Source organism: Tursiops truncatus, chromosome 7 (assembly GCF_011762595.2).
Source record: "Tursiops truncatus isolate mTurTru1 chromosome 7, mTurTru1.mat.Y, whole genome shotgun sequence".
Classification (NCBI taxonomy): domain Eukaryota; kingdom Metazoa; phylum Chordata; class Mammalia; order Artiodactyla; family Delphinidae; genus Tursiops; species Tursiops truncatus.
This window is the reverse complement of record NC_047040.1, coordinates 35,884,147-35,906,614: the sequence shown is the minus strand read 5'-3', so window position 1 is coordinate 35,906,614 and position 22,468 is coordinate 35,884,147. Positions and strand designations below refer to the sequence as shown.

Sequence of the window (22,468 nt, the reverse complement as noted above, 5' to 3'; positions counted from 1 at the left end):
CTATCCCATGAAGACCAATAATCTGAACATTCTGCAGAAAGAAAAGGAAAACAGTCTTCAGAACACACACACACACACACACCCCACCTAAAATTGATCCTAAATTGAAAATGAAGCAAAAGTGAAAGGTGAAACGTGCATAAGCATACTTTTCCCTCTTATTTTTACCCCTGCTTTCCGTTTTTGACTTCTCTCCCATGAAGAAAGGGGCAAGGGTCAGATAGGAGGCACTCAGTGGAATCAGATGATGGACTGGCCTGGCCATGACGAAGGAGCTGAAGCCCAATTAAAGGAACAGGTGGTCTACGACCCTACAAATGCGCCCTGATGTAACCCACCCACTAAGAAAACACACACTTTCCAGTAATACTATTTTCCCCAACAGGACCACAGGCAAAACTGCAAACGTTTGTCCCTCTTTCAGTTCCTTTTCTGAACCCCTCCTCCAACTGTGCCTGTTCCCTAAACACTTACAGCCCTCAAGGACCATCTTGGCCCACCACCCTTAATCTCTAAAAATGTCCTCCCTTTTTCCTACTCTTCATTCAAAGCGTGCCTAACACACAAGGCAGTGTTAGGTATTATTCTTAATATGGTGACAGTAATTCACACCATGCAGTGAATGAGATTTTATGAGGGTTTCCTTTCTATTTTAAAAGACATTTAAAATGGAAGGGGAGGGGTTACTATATATGTTTGAACTGGGCCTCCCAGGCTCCAAACCCACTACAGTTCACAAGAGTTCCTGTTAAAGGTTCTCCTAATTTCACCTCCAAGAGAATGGAGCGCCCTTACTCTTCGTCTGCCTTCTCAGCCACTCCATACACACACACACACACACACACACACACACACACACACACACATCTTATGGATACACACCAAATACATGTGCAAAGTACCACATCAATTGATTTCACTAAGTATGCTTTTTATCAAGCAAATGCTGGTAGTGCTTACAAAGTAGAGTGAATAACTTATGTTAAATTGCCTTTGAAACTGTCAGTTAAGTTCATTTTGCTTGGCAATGCCATTTTTAAAAAACTTAATGCCTGATTTGCAAATCTAGTCAGCTACTTACAAATAAAGTTCCCTATTCATAAATGAGAATGAAATCATTGTCCCAAAGGAAAAAAGAAAAACAAAGCATCTTATCCCCATTTAGGCTCAATCTCATCCTTTAGCATATTAATTCCTAGTACTATGTTTTCCACCAGATTCGGCAAAAACAGGGCTACTGAGTTCTTCAGGAGGCAACAAAAATTTGGAGAGCTAAGTTTGTCCAACTGGCAAGCACACTTTTCAATCAGCCACCTGAATTACTTGGGGAGGCCGGAGGCATCACTACTTCCAGAAGCAATAGTGCCAAGTCAACAGGAAGATTACAAGCATTCTGAGTCAAGTTCTCAGACTGTGGCCTTCAGATTTTCTTGAAAGCTGCTTATAAAAGGAGGACTGAGTGAAGCTTTGATATTTATGTCAAGTCACAACTAAGGGGCAGGTTTGCAGAATCAATTGTGTAGCTTTATACTTACTGCACATTTACCACATATGTCCTTTATTACACAGTGGAAAACCATTAAATGCACAGTAGTTTTGCCAAGTGGCATTATGCATTTAACAGCTTTATTCGTTTAACAGCTCCAACTCTCATTATATTTTGCCATGTGGTACACGGGATTTTATGCATTTAACAGTTTAAGAAAGCTCTATGGTATTTTCTTTTCATGTATTTCATACTATGGTTGGACATTATATCTTAGCAAACTGTATTTCAATGACTTCATTGTGAGAGAAAGAATAATCTGGAAAGATTACTACATCGAAATTGAAATGGGAAACCAATATTTCAATCCTCTTCGAAATTGCTGGATATTCTACTGCTCTCCCTTCATTAACATCTGAAAAATAACTTAAGTCAGGTTACTGCAAAACCACAGGAAAAAAAGGCTATTCCCAAAACCATATAATTAGTATAAATATAGCATCTGACTATCATTTTAAAAACTTAATTTTCATTAAAAACCACCTTGCTTAATACAATATTCAGTAACTTCCTTCCTTTATAGCACACAACAGAAGATTTGTTAGGGAGATGGTGGACCATTTTACCATTCACATATGTAGGGACGAAAACATTTGTCATGCAAGGCCACAGAGGAAATCAAGCTCAGAATCAAAGGACTCTCAAAATTAAGCTTTAACTAACTTTTGTTTCCTCTATCCTGCATTTGGGTAATTGTTCAACCCAGGGATAAATAAGTAGGCGCCTCAACCTAACCCATTCTAGGATAGGGCGGTAGTTGTCCCTTTAAATGAATTGAAACAGAGTAGATCCCATCAACTGTTTCTGCTTTCAGAAATAAAAAACCTAAGCATCTGTCTACCCTTTTCCCTGGAGCATTCCATTCCCCACAATCCCAGCACTCTGAAAAATTGTACTGGATAAGCGTCTATGTTTTTCTGTTAAAGATTTTAGCACTCACTCTGCACTCCCCGATGTGTGTTTTCTCCTGGAAAAACAACTGTATTCTATACAGAAAAGAAACACCTGACATTGCAAAGTGTCTCTGGGGCTGAGGAAAAGCGGTTATTATAACAAAGTCATCCATTTCCCTGGTGGGAATAAGAGAGGTGATGAGACCTGGCTAAAACTTGGTCTCAGGAAGATGCTGTTGTGAACACACTAAGTTTTGCTCAAATACCAGAAAGAAAGAAAGAAAGAAAGGATGCATAGCAATATTCAGAATTAGGAGGGAAATCATTCAAGGCTGATTCCTTTTGGAAAAGCGATTCTTTAAAAGAAAAAAAAACTGGGTTTTGACTTAGTCTCTATTTTGAACCCTGAGGAACAAAAACAAACCACAGAGCAAAATGCAGAACACGACAGGTTCTCTAGGGATTATTATTATTGTTGTTATTATTATTATAGGAACAGATGTATTTTTATTGGTGGGAGGAGGAGAACAGCCCTCACTTTTGCTCTTTTAAAAACCACTCACCTGACTTTTATTTGCAGCCACTTTGGCAAACAGGGCTTGAGACACCTTGGCCCTTTTCATCTCCTGTTGGATCTCGTCATAAATGGCAGCTGTGATGTTGACGTTGGCGCCGTCCACCTTAATGGGGAGGTCTGTTGTCGGTGTCGAGGTTTTGGCCTACCAAGAGACCATGAAAATAATAATTTAAAAAGTGCTGCATTCAGCCCAGCCATCTGTGCAGAAATTATCAAAGGATTTCAGTCAGCTGATGCCAAACTGCATTAGCTACAGAGGGACACTTCCTGTCCATTATTCTAATCAGGTTAATTGTGATTGGAAATAATTGCAGTGCATTCCTATAGGACATGCAGAGTCCTGTCAACCTTGTTCTTTCCCTCACAGTAGCTGAGACAGTTCACAGGTACGATGGCTACTCTGGGCACCAAACTCAAGAGATCAGCTTCCTGCAACACAAGCATGCAGAACACACACACAGTTACCTTTTTCTTTCTGAAAATAGTACACCTTGGAGGAAGAGCCAATTCTTCCAGAAAAAATGAGTAAATGGGTAGAGGTCTCTAAATAATAAATTATTACTCAATTTAATGCACTCCCCTGAGTCTCTCTCATTCTTTATTAAAGCTTTACGTATGTCATTCGAGTATGTATGGCTTCCCACCATTATCATCATTATGCTACCCAGACAGTCACCTAATTTCACCTAGGAAATCAGTGGAAATGAAACAAAATTTCATTTCATAAAACGAGGCTTCAGAATGCCTCTGAAGTGTCATCTTCATTTTCTTAAACTCATATTGTGGTTTTATGTAGTCTGCCGTGCTCGTTTTAATTGAATGATTTCCCATCCGTTTCAGAGACAAATGAAGGACAATATAGAAGGTGTCTGTACTTCTTGGGGTTAGGATAACCCTAAAACGCTTGAATCTACTTGATCCAAAAGACTGCAGAGCATTTGCTCTGGTGTTCTCAGAACCCAGGGCAACAGGACAAAGGGAAAAGTCTGCCCCAACCGTTGCATTCCTGAGCATGGCCAGCTGATTTGGTCTAAAGTGGATTGTTTTCTCTTTTCATCCCCACCCGCCCTAGAATCCTAAACCACTATGTTCCCTTTGTGGATGTCCTGAGCTGTTGTTCCCCTGCTGGATTGACAGTATGCAGGTTTGGAGAAAGACATGGCATGCAGGGTGGACACCATGGGGTCATTCTCAACAGTGTCTTGAAGCCGGAGTTATGTCCTAAGTTTCCAGGAAGGCTCTGATTCCTAAGAGCGCTCAGTGACCTTTGCCATTCTCCTTTGAATTCCCTGTCTCATACTATTTTCTAATTACTGCAAAGTAATAATAAGAATAATTGATGTAGTACTTTTTAGGTGCCAGGCACTCCAAAAAGTGCTTTTTGGTTGTTGTTATCACATCTTATTCTTTTAAGAACACAGTGAGTTAGACATTATTATTTTCACTTTACAGATGAAGATAACTGAAAATAAAAGAGGATACTTCACTTGCTGGCAGCAAGTGAAACAGCAGCAAGTGAAATAACCATGATCTGAACTCAAGTCTCTCAGGCTCCACAGCACAGGCTCAGCACAGGCTCAGGAATCACTGTGCTACTCTGCCTCCAAAACCTCCAATTCGTACTAGTGCTGTTTTTACATGTTTCTTCTTGCCCTCAAGTTTGAGCTATTCCCTCAATAGTCCAATCCTCTCTCATCTTTTTCAAGAAAACTCCCTTTTCTTCTTAAAACTTCTAATTAACGTTCAGTGCTTTTCCTGTTAAGTGCATATTTTAGCATACCATTTCTGCCTTTCTCAAGGCAGGTTTCTTATTAGACTCACTGACTAATCTCACCTGACTGGTCAAATCTTCTCTAGAACACTGAGGGCTAAAGTCAAAGCACTGAAATAGATGGTTAGGGGCCCAGCCTTGGAATCAGAATAACCAGAGTTCAAATTCTAGCTCTATCACTCAGCCGTGTGACCTTACACAAGGTATTTAACCCATCTAAACCTCAGTTTCCTCATCTAAAATGTAAACCTCATGTAAAATGAGAACAACGGTGCAAAATGGTGAGGATCCGATTCATGCAAAATGTTTGCAATATCTGATACAATAAGTGCTCAATAAATGATTATTCTTATACTTGTACTGTTGTTTTGTTATTTTTAAGTACATTGAGGAATACTGGCCAATTGAAGGTTATGAGAAGAGGCTCTTGAGGTTGAATTTGAAACTTGCAAAGTCTTCAATTTGTTTTAAACTGATAACAAAGTACTGATGGGATCTGGAAACTAATCTCCATGGACCTATGCAAGGTTGTGTGTGTGTGTGCCCGGCATTGCTGGTTCCAACTCAAAGGCTGAATCAGTGGGTACCCCTCTGACATTTATTTGCACAATGAAAGACTTACAGTACTATGGATCTTTGCTACTGAGATAGTTCTGTAAAGAATTTTGGATAAGTAGGTAATCATGAAATATTTTAAAAGTCTTCAGTAACTTTCTCAATGTTTAACCAACAGAAAAAGAAGAATGTTCCAGACAATGTAAAAATGTCAGTGCCATGACTGTATTCTCAAAACTATTTCGAGAGAAACATTTTACATTTATTTTCAGAAATCTCAAAACTGTGAAATTAAACGTTCAATTTTCCTGGTATACTTGTCCCTAAAGGGCACTTTGATCTAGGAATTTTCTAGACAGGATTTTTTGCTGTTTAAAAAAGCTAAGTCAGGGTCCTGAGTCAGGGTCCTGACCTTAACTGTGTGGTGTTGTAAGTTGGTCTGGCTCTGAAAGCTACCAGGTCTTTGAAAAGATGCCTAAGATATAATCTTGTTGGAAAAATATTACGAAGGAGTGGAAAACAAAACACACAGACCTGTGTGATTTTCTAACAAGGAGGAGTGATTTTCTGAGAAAACTTGCCCAATTAAATGGCCATGAAGCATGGCTGGATTCTCCTGTAATGATTCAATGGGCTTCAAAAGTGGCAAAAATGTTGGTGAATTTAATAGAAGTAAATATTAGTGCAAATTAACAACTTGTCCAACTCAATAGCTCAACATGTATGCCCCAAAATTTTTAAAAAATAAAAATAAAGATAAAAAAGCTTGGTTACAGTGGTCCAAAGTAAGCAATCAAGAGACTTATTTTTGGTTTAACAGTAACTAAAATTCATAATTCACTAAACACTAAAGTCTAAGTATCACAGTTTGGCAGTGCATGATAGAAAATTATCTTCAGTTAAAAAATCTATTGCAGAGTGCAAAATATAAAAAGAGTTAAGATGTGTGAAAAAATGGATATACTTGAAAAAGCTCAAATATTTCTATTAGAAGATTCTGCTTAATCAGTTCCTTAGAACTTAACAGAAAACAAACTCCTAAACCCAAAACTATAGTATCTAAGCAAAAAAAAAAAACCCTTTATTTTCAAAGTACCCATTTTTCTGATTTGTACAAATGTGTACCTGTTAAATATTTTTTTGAAAACTATCACTCAAGAAGGAACCTGCAACCATGCTAGCAACAGTAAATGGGGTGGCTTTACCATAAATCCGTTGATTAGTAAAAGTTGAGGGGAAGTAGGGAGTAGGTTAAAAATAAGTGGGCTCAGATCTGAATTGGAAATGACGCTTGGCTGACTTGAGACCTTGACCCTTCAGTTAAAATCTTTAAATCACACATTACTAGACGTATGCATCTGCAGGAGGACCTGAGAACAGAATGCTTTTAAAGTACGAAGAAAGGAGGGATGGAAAGCTGAGTCAGGGTCCTGTGGACATCACTGTAGGAAGGAAAATAATTAAGGCCTACATTTCCACTACCATTTTCTAAGGGATCACTGAATGAGCTCCCAGTCATTCGGATCTAGCCGCTGCATTGGCATGCTTCCATCACACACAGGTTCCTCCCTGACTTTGTCTCTTTCAGATTGCATCAAGCAGAACTTGGACTACGCTAGCTGTCCCCTGCCCCCATCCAAATAAATACACAATTGAAGGAAAAGCAATGCTTCGCAAACTCAGCTTCAATACAAATTCGCTAGCCCCTTCTTTGATAACCAAACAGCTGTATGTAGACCATCTAGTGCTTACCCTTCCACCCACTGCTGCCCTCCTGCCACATGTGGAAGAATGGGACTTTCTTAAAGGGACAGAAATGGCATGGATGATATAGAAAAAGATAACCACTAGCATATGGTCAGAGGTTCATATCTTCTGACCCACATGTTCAGTGGATTAAAAAGTCTTGGAATTATGTCTCTTAGTTTTTGAGGGAAAACACAGTAGCAGTGAAGGCAAGATATCTCCAAGGCTAAGAGTGAAAAGTCAGTGGAGCGAATATCTCACCTGAGGGGTTCGGGAGGAGCTGGGACTGCTGGAGGCCGATGAGACCATGCTCACATTGGGGTTCATGCTCCGCTCTCTCTCATCCTGGTATATGCGGTCCCGCTCCACTTCCGGCAGATTGAGGAAATTCTGCATAGCCCTCAGGTTTACTAAAAGAGACTGAGATGCTGTCCGAGGGTCTTCTTCCTTACGCAGAATCTCAGACAACAGTCCCTGATTAAATGGAAAAAAAAAGTAGGCCAAGTTATATCTGCAGGTATGCATGTGTGGGTTCCATATTGCGCCCCTCTTCCCCTTTATCTGTTTGGTGTAACCAGCTGGCTGTGATGTCAAGAACCTCAGTCTAATTCCAGCGGGTTCTCCAGCAGGAAGATTTGGTGGGAACGTGCTTGCTCTCTGGGGGCTGTGCCTTATTTTGGAACATTCTATTCTGACACTTTATCATCACTGTAATAATCATCAGTGTACAGAGATGCCAGCTAGCAAGGTAGGCGCTCAGAAGAATTGTGAAACTGCAATTACCACCAGGTGCCTCCTACAAGTATTTCAGGAACTGTTAGAACTCTCTCTGCTTGAAACTGGGAACACTTGGCAGTCCTGCTCAGCTTTACAAATCTGCCAAGTTTGGTAAATTTAGTTCCGACATTTAAACAGCATGGGAGATTTACATCGACTTAAAAAAAAAAGTTTGGCTGAATTTCTGTGTGACCGGACACTGTTTTCAATATAGATGTTTCTTATGGCAAGAAAAAAAAAAAAAGACACAAAGCAAATGGCTATAACTTGGCCTCTATTAACTTCCCAATCCACACACATAATAGGTTTCCTTGCATATGTCCCAGAGGGCACCCAAACCTTTTTATGAGACGCCCTCATGGGGACGCTCCAAGCCCACCATTAAAGCAACGGAAGTAGAGTCACATCCGGTAACTGGGCACAGCGCACCTCAGAGAATGCCATGATAGGCTCAGATACTTTCTGACTGTGTGACCCATCCAAATAGAATGATTTACATTAAAAAACTGGTGTTTTCATGTGCTGCTCTGCTGACAGAGAATTCACAAAGAAAAGAAAAATGTTGACAAGTCTAAAGAAAAGTAGTACAGACGCAAAAAAAAAGGCTAGAGACCTGAGTTAGAACACGGCAGTACTTGGGGCAGAAGCAGATCCATTTCCATTCTGCGCACTTGTTGGATTATCACACAGAGGCATCACTTTACATTCCCAGCTAACATCCCTTCTCAGGGCAGTATGAGATCAGGGCCTAGGATTATCTCCCAGAAAAAGCTAAGATGTTAACCTCTGTATCTTACAACAGATGGGGATAACCCCAAATCGTAAAAGTAGATGCCACAGGCATTTCCACTTAGGGGATATTAATGCAAAGAAACACTATCAGATTTGTAATAGATGGCTAAATAGGCCGTCTTTGGCCAACAGGCCAATAGGCATTGGAGACCAAAGAAATATACCATCTCTAGTTGGCCAAAAATCCTCAGGGTAAGGTAGGCGGTTTTAAAAAATAATGCATTATAATATAGTGAAGCAAATGTCACTTACAGGAATGTGTATCACACTGTTATCAGCTTCCGGGAGTAATCACCACTCAAAACATCATGTAAGACCATTTTACTATAAGGAACCTACAAGAGGCATGCCATCTGATACCTCTTGCCCGTTTGGATGTCATTACTTTGATTAGAGAAGTCTTTCCAAATGAGACTATAATATGCCATACAGTGAAGCTAGAAAAAAATGTTAACAAGTGTGTGTCTGTGTGCGTGAGTGCCCAAGGAAAGGTCAAGGTAGGGCATGTATATAAAACTACCCTACTGCTGAAATGATTCTAAGAAAATCTTGATTTCTTGTCATGCTTTCAGAAAGAAGCAACTAGTGAGACACTTGTCTTCCAGAAAATGTTATACAATCTAAGTATTAATTTTCTTTCTGAAATTAAAAGTCAGCTCTGCCTTAAGTTATCCTACTTTCCACTTAGACTAAGCAACCTGAAATATTAATAACAAATTTGTTTCTAAGACAAAATTCTCCAAATTAATGTGTGCAGAAGCAAGAGGGATGTGAATTTAAAATCAATACCAATTTCCTATATATACGATGGAATACTACACAGCCATAAAAAAGAATGAAATAATGCCATTTGCAGCAACATGGATAGACCGAGAGATTGTCATACTAAGTGAAGTAAGTCTGACAGAGAAAGACAAATACCATATGATATCACTTATATGTAGAATCTAAAATATGATACAAATGAACTTATTCACAAAACAGAAACAGACTCACAGACATAGAAAACAAACTTACGGTTATCAAAGGGGAAAGGGCAGGGGAGGAAGTTTGGGGTTAGCAGATACAAACTACTATATATAAAACAGATAAACAACAAGGTCCTACTGTGCAGCACAGGGAACTATATTCAATAGCTTGTAATAAACCATAATGGAAAAGAATATGAAAAAGAATATATATATATATATATATATATATATATATATATATATCTCTGAATCATTTTGCTGTATACCAGAAACTAACATGACATTGTAAATCAACTATACTTCAATAAAATTTAAAAATTAAAATTAAATAAAAAATTAAAGCATAAAAGACGATCAATACCAATTTCCATTACTAATAAGATACTAAGATTGATATTTTCTGAGCTTTCTTTAACAATGAACTTTGCACATGAAGGACAAGTTGGTACCCACTCTCCTTCTCTCTGTCTTTTTCTCTCTCTCATAAGTAACTTTAGCATTTTACTAAATGTCAGACTACCAAATTTGGAAAAGTTTTAGGATCTACATGGATATATTCTTTATGCTGGTTATATGATTATACTTAAGATCTCTCAAAGGCAAAGTCTGTAAACTCTTTCTTCCGTGAAATTATTTACACAAATTGTGGAGGACACTATGGCAAAAATCTTCCATACAAAATACTGAAAAAACAAAAAATACTGTTCTAATGGACAAACTTCAAAATTGTAAGTCTGTTTATTCCTAATCAATAGAAAACAAAATCACTCCTAAGGATAGAGTTCTTTTATTTATTTTTTGTTCAGCTTGGTTTACCTTTTTTTCCCACATTGAAATTGTGGAGTTCCTTCCCCTGCATTTTTTACATGTTGGACAACCTTACAGGGAAATGAATCCATCTCTAAGAAAAATCAAGACAAAGCATCCTTGTAAATGACTGCTCATCAGCATCACTTCTGAAGTGAATGAGACACAATATTTGTATTTTAAGGGGTTGGTGGACTATACTGTTGCCTCTGTTTTATTCGCCTAATTGAAGATAAAGTCTCAAACCAACAAGGTGGCCACTGCTGCCCTGGAGAATGAGAACACTGTTCTAAAGTATTTACTTAAAGTCTCATCTGTGTAACCCTGGTCCCAAAGCAGATTCTTTTTACCTCAGACATTTTCAATAACAAGTGGCTAACTGGTGGGCACAAGAAGAGTTTTAGTTGTTTTGTTGAGCCTTCTTCATTTTGGTTATGTGCTTTTAACGACTTAAGCAGGGATTTTTAAAAACATAGTCAAAATTCTGTGGGCACATAAATGTAAAGCACATTTTATTTAGTTAGTTTAAAATCATCATAGGGGAAACAGATCGGAAGAAAATGTACGGCATAACTTAAGTATACCACAAATCACCCCATCTAATTACCAAGATAAGTAAATGTTTATCATATTGAAACTGTCTTGAATAGAACATAAATTAATAATTTATCTTGCATAAATATTTCTAAAGCCCTTGCTACTATGTTGTCTGGCATTTAATTATCAACCAGCCAGGCAGGAGGTGTCACTTGGACATTCCCATTATGCAGCCTGAGATATAGAGAACCTGGCATGGCACCCGGGCACTGAAAAAAAGATGTACTTTTATGAAGAGAAAGGTCATGAATATTGAGAATGTGAAATTTGAGGGAAATTAATAAATTAACCAGGATATCGCTTATTAAAATTTCATATCAGTAATCTTATTAAAACACATTGCAAGTATTCAGTAAAGTGGTCATTAAGTGTTTTCCTCATCATAGGCAACAGAGCCTTCTCAAGGGAGAGATTATAAACAATTCTCTCCATGGTGTTAGCTGAGGTTGTGTAAGACCAGGAAACATGTTGACTGAAAAGGAGTAGAACAAACCTCTGCGCAGGGTAGAAAGGCACCTTCTACCAGAGCTCTTGGGTTACAGGTCACTGAAAAAAGAAGGGAGTTGGGCAAAAAGAGCCTCAAACTGGCCTTCTCCCTCGTCTTTTAATGGAGGATTTTGTAAGCTCCATATTATTTCCAGCACCAGCAAAGAATACATGAGGTTGGCAGAAAACTTCAATAAAAGCAAAATAATTCAAAGCACAAAACAAGAGATAATATAATGCCATCTAGCTTCATTGCTAATACAGGCTCTCTCTACAGACAAAACAAAGAACTGGGGCTGGGAATTCCCTGGTGGTCCAGGGGCAAGGACTTGACTCTTTCACTGCTGAGGGTGCAGGTTCAAGCCCTGATGGGGGAACTAAGATCCCACAAGCCACGTGATGTGGCAAAAAAAAGAAGAAGTAGGGCTAATTTTTTAAATAAAAAATTGCTATGCTTATTATTACTAGTATTTTAATAATATTTGTGACGTCTTAAATGACCTTAGAGTTTCTGAATCTGCAATTTCTGTTGAAGAGCTTTCTTATTTGAAGAGCTTTTCTTTTTATTATGATTTTCATATTCCTTCAACAATTTATATAGTTTGCTCCAAATCGTTAGTGTGCAAAATACATGCTGATACTCAGAAATATTTGGGAAACATTACCATGACTGGCTCTATAAAATTTACTTCCAAGTTTCTGTACTAGCCCTTGAGGCTTCATCCGGGACGGGTGAGAAACTGCCTTTGATGGGCCCTTAAATCCTCTTAAATCCTTTAAGAGAACAAGAAGAGAACCCAAGCCTGGGCCAGGTTTTAGGAATCTGAGCCTGAGCCCATCAGACCTCCCAGGTCACTCCAGGAGAGGTCACTGAAGATCATTACTGACTAGATTTTAACAGATATCTCTTCTTCATACTTCCTAGACATTTGTAATTCTCTACGATTAGGTTATATCTCCCATTGATTATCCAGAGAACCCCCAAATTCAATATGCCTATTGCCAAAAAATGACAGATCAGTCTAGTAATTCACTCCCTGTTTACAACTTGGTTCAAAGCTCATAAAAGAATGGAAAGATTAATAAGACATAGATTCTGCTGCCAAGGAGTTTACTATACAATGGTTTACAGAAGCACAATGTGAAAGATAAGTGTCATAAATTTCAGACAGAACTAGTACCATCTCAGTTCAAAAGAGGGTGAAAGTGTTGCCATCGCAAGACTCAGGGAAAACGTTTTGCAAGAGGTGGTATTTAACTTGGCGGGGATTCAAAATGTACATTATGCATAGACATAGAGATGGTGATGAGACCAGGCAAAGGGAGAGGGCAAATGAGGGATTGCATAGTATTAGAACACTTGAAGAAAAAGAAAGAGCATGACTAATCCAGAATACCAAGAGAAGTTTCTGTTTCCTTAAAAGCTTAAAAAAAAAAAAAAAAGTGCAAAAACTGATAAAGTGGTAGAAGACTTTTTGAAGTGAAAATAATATAGTCCACATTAATATAATTCAGAACTACTGGAGTATACACAAACTAACCAGCAAACACTACCCCCAAAATGAAGTGATATTAATCTGTTCAGCCTTTTTGTCACCTGCAACAAATTAGGCTTTCAATATGCAAAACATCTTCCTTCCAGGAAAACAAATGATCATGATTCCATTTAATTGTAATTTAATGAGGCATAATTTACTTTTTAAAGTGATATACACCAGGTGTGTATTGAAAAAACTGGCCCAGCCAAACCCCAGTGCTATGCTTTGGAAAAAGCTTCAAACTAGCCGGAGACTATTTTCATTTCTGTAAATTATATTTCTGTTCACATATTTATTCTAACATAAACTTTTGAAGTTAACCTCCGAAATACTCATATATCATATAACATACATAGCATATCATAGTTTGAAAGTGTTAGGTTACAACCCAAACAAAGATAGATATTAGAATGTCATATAAATCCCAAAGAAAGCTTATATGTACTACTGATTGCAATGCCAAAGGGAAAAATATATGCTTGCCACTTCTACAGAATCATTTGGACTGGTTATTTTAGAGAAAATTAGCTCTATTCCTTTATAATGTATTTTAATTATTAATTGTTGGATGTATCAATAATAAAGTATATAAGCTTTTAAAATGAAAGTCCTTTTCAGAAATCAAGTTACATCTCTTTAAGGGTGTATGGGTTGAAACATATTTACTTTGTAGTAGTGAGTCTGAAAATATATTTTAGTTCATTATTTGCTTAAAACAAATGATGTCCTAACCAATCAAGTTTCAAAGGCACATATACCTCCATTTTACAGATTAAAATTACAGAGGGTCAGAGGTGGAAGAGGCCCTGGCACCCATATGGGCTAACCCCACATCCTGCGACTGAGCATGACCTGTCTATCACATAGTTCCCTCTGAAGGTACTCTTCACGTTTCACCACCCCTTTTCCATGCTTATTGGTTAGCCTTAACTTCATACAATTCTGAAATGTCTGGTTCCAGCTGACGTGAGAGCCAAAAAGTGGTATCCTCTGATGAAAACCAGGTGATACCAAATTCTTAGCCTAATTGTACAAAGTGAACTCTTCAGTTTCGGTGGTTAATGCACAGTTAGTTGAAGCTGTGAACTGAGCTCTTGGCTGGACAGAGTATTGACATCCTACCACCTGAAAGCTGACCTAGCGAAATCAGTTCTCTCCTAACCTCCAGTCTCATTTCCTTCTAGACGTTCCTGAGAGGCATGTTCTCCTCTGCTCACAAATATAAACAGGTTTCCCTGGGTCCCATATTCATAATCTACAACCCCACTACAAAGCCGACTACTGAAATTCATTTGTGTTATGCTAAAAAATGCTCACCTCCCCCATCACCCCCTGGAGTACTGCTCAGCCATGAAGCCAGAGTACTTAGTCTGATTTGAATAAAAGGTATACAGGGCACAACAATGACAATTTGATTTTTATTATTAAAAATGATGTGTTAAATCCTCAAAGAAAATGTTGTTATTGCATTAGTTTAATAAAAAACCTCTCTTTTACTATAATATTTCTTTATTAGAAAAGACAGCCTATGCATATAGCACTTTTGTACCATGGGGGTAGATAGAATTGAGCATCTAAAGGGAATTAATGTACTCTGCAAATATAAATGCATATACAAAAGTAACATTTGCAGACAAATGTTGCTGTAGAGATGTATTCTATAATGCACTAAAAGACTATGTATATATCTGTATATGTATATACACTGCAGTTGGCAATACTTTCTCCCTCCTTTGAAGGGAGATGGCACTAGTTCTATTTCACATTTATGACACTTACCATCTTTACATTGTGTAACTATAAAACCTCTTTCTCCCATCATACAGTAAACACCTTGGGAGAAGAATCTGTACATTTTGTGCTTAGTGGTTAGTTGGGGATATACAGGAATATAGAGCCCTAAGAAAGCATCAAATGCATATTTCTCATTTTTCTGAAAGTGGGAGTCCCATCTTTGCTAAACAGTCAGCAGCAGGCCCTGATGGACCACATGTTAAAAGCCTAACTCACAATAACTCAAGATCTTCTCATACAACCTATTGAAAACGATAAGATAATAAATACCGAAATTTTGTGCCATGCAAACTCCACTTTAGAACAAATATTCCATGCACCCCAAACCTACAATTTATTAAATGAAACACTTCCCTCACAGACAGGTTTCTTTCTAGTATATATAATAAAACTTCGCTTGTGCCATCTGACACATCAGAATACTGTAAGCATGCAAAACAAAGTTAGTAGGTGCAACAGAGCATTCTTGAAAACAAAGCAGTCTGTGCTTTCTTAACTGCAATCCCCTTGTCCAAGCCACACTTGAGCATGTACCGTGGAGGAACTTAGCCAAAACCAGATTCCTGGCAACTTTACTACTTTTTACCTACCTAATCTATACAACGATAGATGCAATTAAATAAAGAGTCCTGTCTCATTTTCTTCCTTATCTCTAGGCAGTCTTAGGTACTGGAATGGGGGATGGTGCACAATCTAAGTCAAAATTTTCTAAACACATTAGCACCAAAAGGCAAAAGCAAATACAGAACTGAACAGGTTCCTTTTGGAAACATTTACCAGTGGTGTTCTCAGCTCTGGGCACATACATGGTTTCTACTAACACCTCAAGTACCTGGCACCATGACTATTGAATTCACAAAGTGCTGGGCCCTGGTTATTCCTAGTTTCCATGAGTATTCTGCGAAACAACTGTTGGCAAACTTCCAAAAAATTTACTAGCTTTGGCTACTTTGTCAAAACATTGGCAAAAATAGTACTTTCAAAAACAAAACAAAACAAAAACATACATTTAGTGCATATTTATATCTCAAATGTATCAAATGCATTCAGATATAAGAAGAAAAGCAGTCTATTAACATATGAGTTGACTCTGTCCTGAAATAATTATAAAACATTATTTTTTCTTGCTGAACATTTTCTGCCTTAGCTTCAATCACCTCCAGGGTCAAAAGCATCTGTTCTTACACAGTACATGCAACATATTACATATTATCATACCACAATGGGAGTACTGGTTTAAAAGTCTGTTTATTCCTCATACCTCCTTGAAGGAGGGACTGTGTCTTTCTGCTCTATGATAACAGAAATGATTGAGAAAAAAGGGGATATGAGTATGAGTTCTGAAGTTAGAATTGCTGGGTTCAAAACTGGGCTTCAACTGGACAAGGATTAATTAATCTCCTTATGGCATAGTTTCCTCACCTGTAAAAATGAGATAATAATTGCACTTCCCTCATAGGATTCCCTAGAGAGCTTACAACTGTACCCTATATGTGTTAAATGTTCAATAACCTTAGCCCTCATTATAACCCCAGCATAGTCTCTGAATGCTTAATAATTATTTGTCAAATGAATGGATAAAGACAGAACTAACATCAAAGTACATTTCTTATTTTAAATTTGCAACTTCAAATATTCAAGGCCCTCCACTTATATTTTGCTAGATGTCTTCCCATACAGAACACAGAAAATATTTAAAAGAAAATTTTTTAGGAAGTAGAATAATTAAAATTATTTGGGATAGAGGAGAATGTAAAAAAAAATTTAATAAATTATCTAAAGTGAAATGAGCATACGGACATTCAGGACAGCACTAAACTAAGATATTCATTTATACTTCAAGGAAGTAAAACCACTTTCCTTCCTTAAGTAACTTTTAAAATCAGCCTTAATCTGCATCATTGTTGAAGCATGGGTCACAATTATCAGTGGATGATAAAATTAATTTAGCATACCATAACTAGTTTTTATAACAAAATGCAATTAAATAGATTAAACATTACCACAGTGCTTCATACATGCATTGTTTCATGAAGGCTTTTTTTTTTCTTTCATGAATAAATATACAGATAGATAAAGATATAGTTGGAAATGAGATAGAACTCAAAACAGACAGACATACATATGTGCACAAATGTGTGAGTGTGTCTTTGTGTACTAGTTCATGATGTAAAAATTATTTCTTACTGGGTGTTGTAGTCAGAGAAATTTGAAAGTAAATACTGTTGTCTACAGGAATAATTTTAGGCACAAAACTGGCAGATAGAATTTAAACAACCTTGTAATTTCCAATTGACTTCAAAGTGATTCAGTTATATTTTTCTCACAGAATTTTTGGCCTTTAAACTTAATTCACTTTATTTGAACAAACATGCACTTAACCCCAGGCCAAATGGTCATCATTTCAATCAATGGCAAAAAAAGGAACCATTTATGTATTTTTTAAAGTTACTTTGAATAAGCAAAGGTGAAAAGCATATAAATAATGGAATCTAAAGCTAGTGTTTCCTTATATTTCTTCTATAAAAATTCTACTTTAATTATAAACATCACCCAGGACTTGGAGAAACTAGATAAATAATAAAACTAGGCTTTCCACTAAAAGTGCAGGCGTCTACTGAGACACACTCACTAGAAGTGAAATACCTTATTTAGGACAGAGACCCCCCTCACCTGTGTGAAACGAGTCAATCACTCCTTGTTAGAGAATAGTGACAAAAACTTATAAAACCATCATCAAAAGGCAGTCTTTTTGAGTAAAGTAGAAAAACCTGAATTTTCTATAATAGTTCAGCAACTAATTTTTTTTTTTTTTTGGCTGGTATGCGGGCCTCTCGCTGTTGTGGCCTCTCCCGTTGCGGAGCACAGGCTCCAGACGCACAGGCTCAGCGGCCGTGGCTCACGGGCCCAGCCGCTCCGCGGCATGTGGGATCTTCCCGGATCGGGGCACGAACCCATGTCCCCTGCATCGGCAGGTGGACTCTCAACCACTGCACCACCAGGGAAGCCCAGCAGCAACTAATTTTTAAGGACTTTGCACACTGATCAGGGATGAAAGGAATAGGTAGAAGAGAGTGCTGTCATATTTCTTTCCTCTGATTCTTTGGTACAAGTTTTGTGAAGGACGGGGAAAAAGGAGTCTTCATATTTTCTTTTACATAAAATGCTCTATTTCAATTAGATTTAGGAATGGGAATAGGGGTGCTATACGTTTGACAGCTACTGAATCAACATTCTCTTTACCCAGAGCACAAACAGAGACAGCATCTCCCCCACGCTTTTGGGCTGAAATTGCCTAAAAAGTGCTAATTAATGATAGTCTTTATATGTAAGGAGGACTAAATTGAGACCACTATCTAGAGGGCCATCCTTAAGTCACTGAATAACTTTGAGACACTGCTATCCTAGGAGATATTAATATTACTACAATCTTTAAATCTATGAATTCAAGCCAGTGATTCTGAAATGAAAGAGTACCTATTTTATGAAGCTTGCAGGGCCATCTTTTCCTACTTTATTAATTTAACGCTGAAATCAAAAGAGAGTATGTTATTTGCTTCAAAACCCAATAACATGTTCATGCCTGATCTGCAGCATTTCATATTTACAGCTCATCTTTCAGTTGGAGGACTTCCTTTTTCTCACAGGTTTCCTTGTCATTTTATAACCAGCTTACTGGACCACGGAGTCAAGACCCCTGGATTTACATTGTATTCTATTCCTGTATGACTTGCTGAGTGCCTATATCTCTACTGGATATTGAGAAGTAATGACTTGAGACCAGAGGTCAGCTGAGAAAGAATTCTAAATATCCTGGAGGTCAAGTTTTCTACAAATATAAACTGTACATGTAATTAAATCATGCCTACCTTTGGCTAACAATATGTATAAATCAAACACAAAGTTAAAAGAGAAGATCCCCCCAACCCCGAAAAAACTAACTGGTGACACACTAAAAGCTCAGACTTCCAAATATTTTGGTTGCTAAAATTTTCATTTTGTTGCTACACATCTCTTCCTAACTGTGCCACTTCGAAATATGTTTAGTAAGCCCTTAGACATTTTTAACCTTAATGATACGGGTGGGCAAATACTATAAAAACAGTGCCAATAAAGCATAAAAGCAAAGTCCATGTCACTTCACACAAAGACATTTTACATTTCTAGCTGTTGACCTTACTGCCAATTTTTCTGATACATAATTCAATTTAATTTTCCAATCTGTTGAAAACATTCTCTGGTTGCTGAGTGACTTCATGAGCTGTATTTATGACCCTGGCCTTAAGTTTTTTCAAATGATGTGGCTTTGATATGTAAACAGCAGATTCTTTGCAAAGTCTCATAAAAAATAAAAAGTAGGCAAATAAGGACAGGTCAACCAAATGAGTTCCCAAAGGATTTAAAAAATCCTCTTCTCTATCAGATAAAACCAAGATGAACAGCTTTCTCAAAAAAGGCCTTTGACAAAAGGTTGTAAACTGTGTAACTTTGTGACTTTTCCATCAAACTAAAGAAGGAGCAAGACACCAAATTAGAGGCCTTTCTGTTGCAGAAGAATAACACATTTTGCAAAACACACAGGGGCTTCTACTGAAAACATGTTTCTAAGAATTGGCTCAGGAGAGCTACCTGAGACACAGAATGAACCCGAACTTTCTGAGTTATGGCATAATCTGCTAGAGGAAAAAGAAAAATAACTACACTGTGTAAATAACGAATGTGACAAGTCTCGTTTTCAAACAATACAAACCTCTTAATGCCAATTCTTTGTGTATGGATATTTCCTGACTCCCACCTTCAAGGCAAGGGGCTAGTGGTGCAGACAGGGGCAGAGAATCACACCTCATTTCCCTTTGCTGGCACTCTAATGCTCCCATTCACACGTGGCAGGGCATTCGTTCCGATGGATTTAGCCTAGTTTCGATCAAAGCTTCCTCTACTTCATTTAACAGATTTGCTCAGATGGAAGGTCTCAAAGGAGAAATAATGTTAGTAAATGGGGGATTTCTGAACATATGAATATGTAGGTCACTGGATTTTTAAATAAATTAGAGAATAGTTTATCTATTAAGGAAGATTTATTGTACATATTTCATGAAACCATTCTTATTATAGGTCAGTGGACATCCCCTAACCATTCCTGGGCAATATTAAGCCTTGTAAAATAGTCACAAACCTTTTCATATAGTCATAAGCCTCTGATTGATTTTTTTTTAAGTCCATAAAGTGACAGGGGCAAAAGAATGCTTTAGGTTAGGATTCATAATTAAACTGTCAAAATGCCAAGATGTAAACACAGTAAATAGCCAAGCAACTTATTTCATGTCCATAGGACTGATAAGTGAAAGTGTGCCAACACTAAAATAAATCTGGGATAGAAGCAAGGAAAAATGAATGTGCAAAAAAATAAAACCTGACAGAGCACTGGTCCTAGTACTTCTTGAAATTATCAGCCTAACAGACCCATTTGCATCAGTGACAGAGCACTGGCGATTCGGCAGGGCTGAGAAGCAAAGCTACTCTGAAACTCACATAAATCACATAATTCATCTTTGAGACTCAGTAAGGATGGCTTTAAGTCAAGTTTGAAAGATCTCATAGGGCCTCATAGCCAATGTCTGTTTCTGTCTTATTCCTTCTCTCTCTCTCCCCCATTCTTCTAACCAAACCCCCCCCACATTCAATATCCACAAGTAAATCTGGCTAATATCAATATCATCCCACTGAATTCAGGGGACTCAGTTTAAAATAACAATAGTGATAATATTTTCAAGAGAAAGTAGTACAGTAAAAAATTCTATACAATTCTATATTATTTTCTTAACAATATCTTGCTCATGACTTATGAATACTGATAATATTTTCAAAACAAAGTAGTACAATAAAAACCTCTATACTATTCCCATAACATCATCTTGCCTTAGATTTGTGAAGGTAGTAGGTATAAAATTGAAGATAACTTTTATTCAAACTACTATCCCATGGCATATCCAAAGGCCAATTAGACTAGCAATGACCCTGATCTATAATCTGGGATAAAAAGCACATCCTAAGATAAAGATTTCTGTGCAAGTGATTTATTCAGGAAGTGCTTCTGAGGGAAACTGGTGAAGGAGTGGGAGAAACAGGTCAGAGAAGGGAGGAGATCCAAACAAAGTCCCAGCCTCAGCCTGATCCTGCAGAGAGCTCTGGAGGGGAAGTCACACTTCAATGCTGTCCCTACGATGGAGGCAAGGAGCTGGGTTTTCACCCTCCTGCACCTATCAGACATTGGTTAAGCATTTCCAGCTCTCTGAAGAACCTAGGGGGCAGGACAGGAATAAAGACACAGACGTAGAGAATGGTCTTGAGGACACGGGAAGGGGGAAGGGTAAGCTGGGACGAAGTGAGAGAGTGGCATGGACTTATATATACTACCAAATGTAAACTAGATAGCTAGTGGGAAGCAGCCGCATAGCACAGGGAGATCAGCTCGGTGCTCTGTGACCACCTAGAGGGGTGGGAGAGGGAGGGTGGGAGGGAGACGCAAGAGGGAGGAGATATGGCAACATATGTATATGTATAGCTGATTCACTCTGTTATACTGCTGAAACTAACACACCATTGTAAAGAAACCATACTCTAATAAAGATATTAAATATATATATATATATATGGAAATTGAAAAAAAAATAATAATACAGGATACAAGAATATCTGAGATTCATGAAAGAACCTGATAAAATTGATTAAATCCAGTTTATTCTGAAAAAAAAAAAAGACAAATGCACCCCAATGTTCATTGCAGCACTATTTACAATAGCCAGGTCATGGAAGCAACCTAAATGCCCATGGACAGACAAATGGATAAAGAAGATGTGGTACAGCAATCAGAGAAGAAAAAGAAATAAAAGGAATCCAAATCGGAAAAGAAGAAGTAAAGCTGTCACTGTTTGCAGATGACATGATACTATACATAGAGAATCCAAAAGATGCTACCAGAAAACTACTAGAGCTAATCAATGAATTTCGTAAAGTAGCAGGATACAAAATTAATGCACAGAAATCTCTTGCATTCCTATACACTAATGATGAAAAATCTGAAAGTGAAATTAAGAAAACACTCCCATTTACCATTGCAACAAAAAGAATAAAATCTCTAGGAATAAACCTACCTAAGGATACAAAAGACCTGTATGCAGAAAATTATAAGACACTGATGAAAAGAATTAAAGATGATACAAATAGATGGAGAGACACACCATGTCCTTGGATTGGACGAATCAACATTGTGAAAATAACTCTACTACACAAAGCAATCTACAGATTCAATGCCATCCATATGAAACTACCACTGGCATTTTTCACAGAACTAGAACAAAAAAATTCACAATTTGTATGGAAACACAGAAGACTCCGAATAACCAAAGCAATCTTGAGAAAGAAAAACGGAGCTGGAGGAATCAGGCTCCCTGACTTCAGACTATACTACAAAGCTAAAGTAATCAAGACAGTATGGTACTGGCACAAAAACAGAAATATAGATCAATAGAACAGGATAGAAAGCCCAGAGATAAACCCACGCACATATGGTCACCTTATCTTTGATAAAGGAGGCAAGAATATACAATGGAGAAAA

At 37.6% G+C, this 22,468-nt stretch overlaps 1 protein-coding gene across 3 annotated transcripts in view; it reads right to left on the bottom strand.

The window, feature by feature from the left end:
* Positions 1-22,468, bottom strand: part of SATB2 (SATB homeobox 2) — a 196,268-nt gene that overhangs the window by 51,817 nt on the left and 121,983 nt on the right. For all 3 annotated transcript variants that reach the window (XM_033859920.2, XM_073807435.1, XM_019939203.3), the window contains 2 exons: positions 7,350-7,562; positions 3,003-3,158 (listed from right to left, as the gene is read on the bottom strand). In XM_033859920.2, the coding sequence (XP_033715811.1) occupies positions 3,003-3,158; positions 7,350-7,562 (369 nt within the window). The remainder of the gene's footprint in view (positions 1-3,002; positions 3,159-7,349; positions 7,563-22,468) is intronic.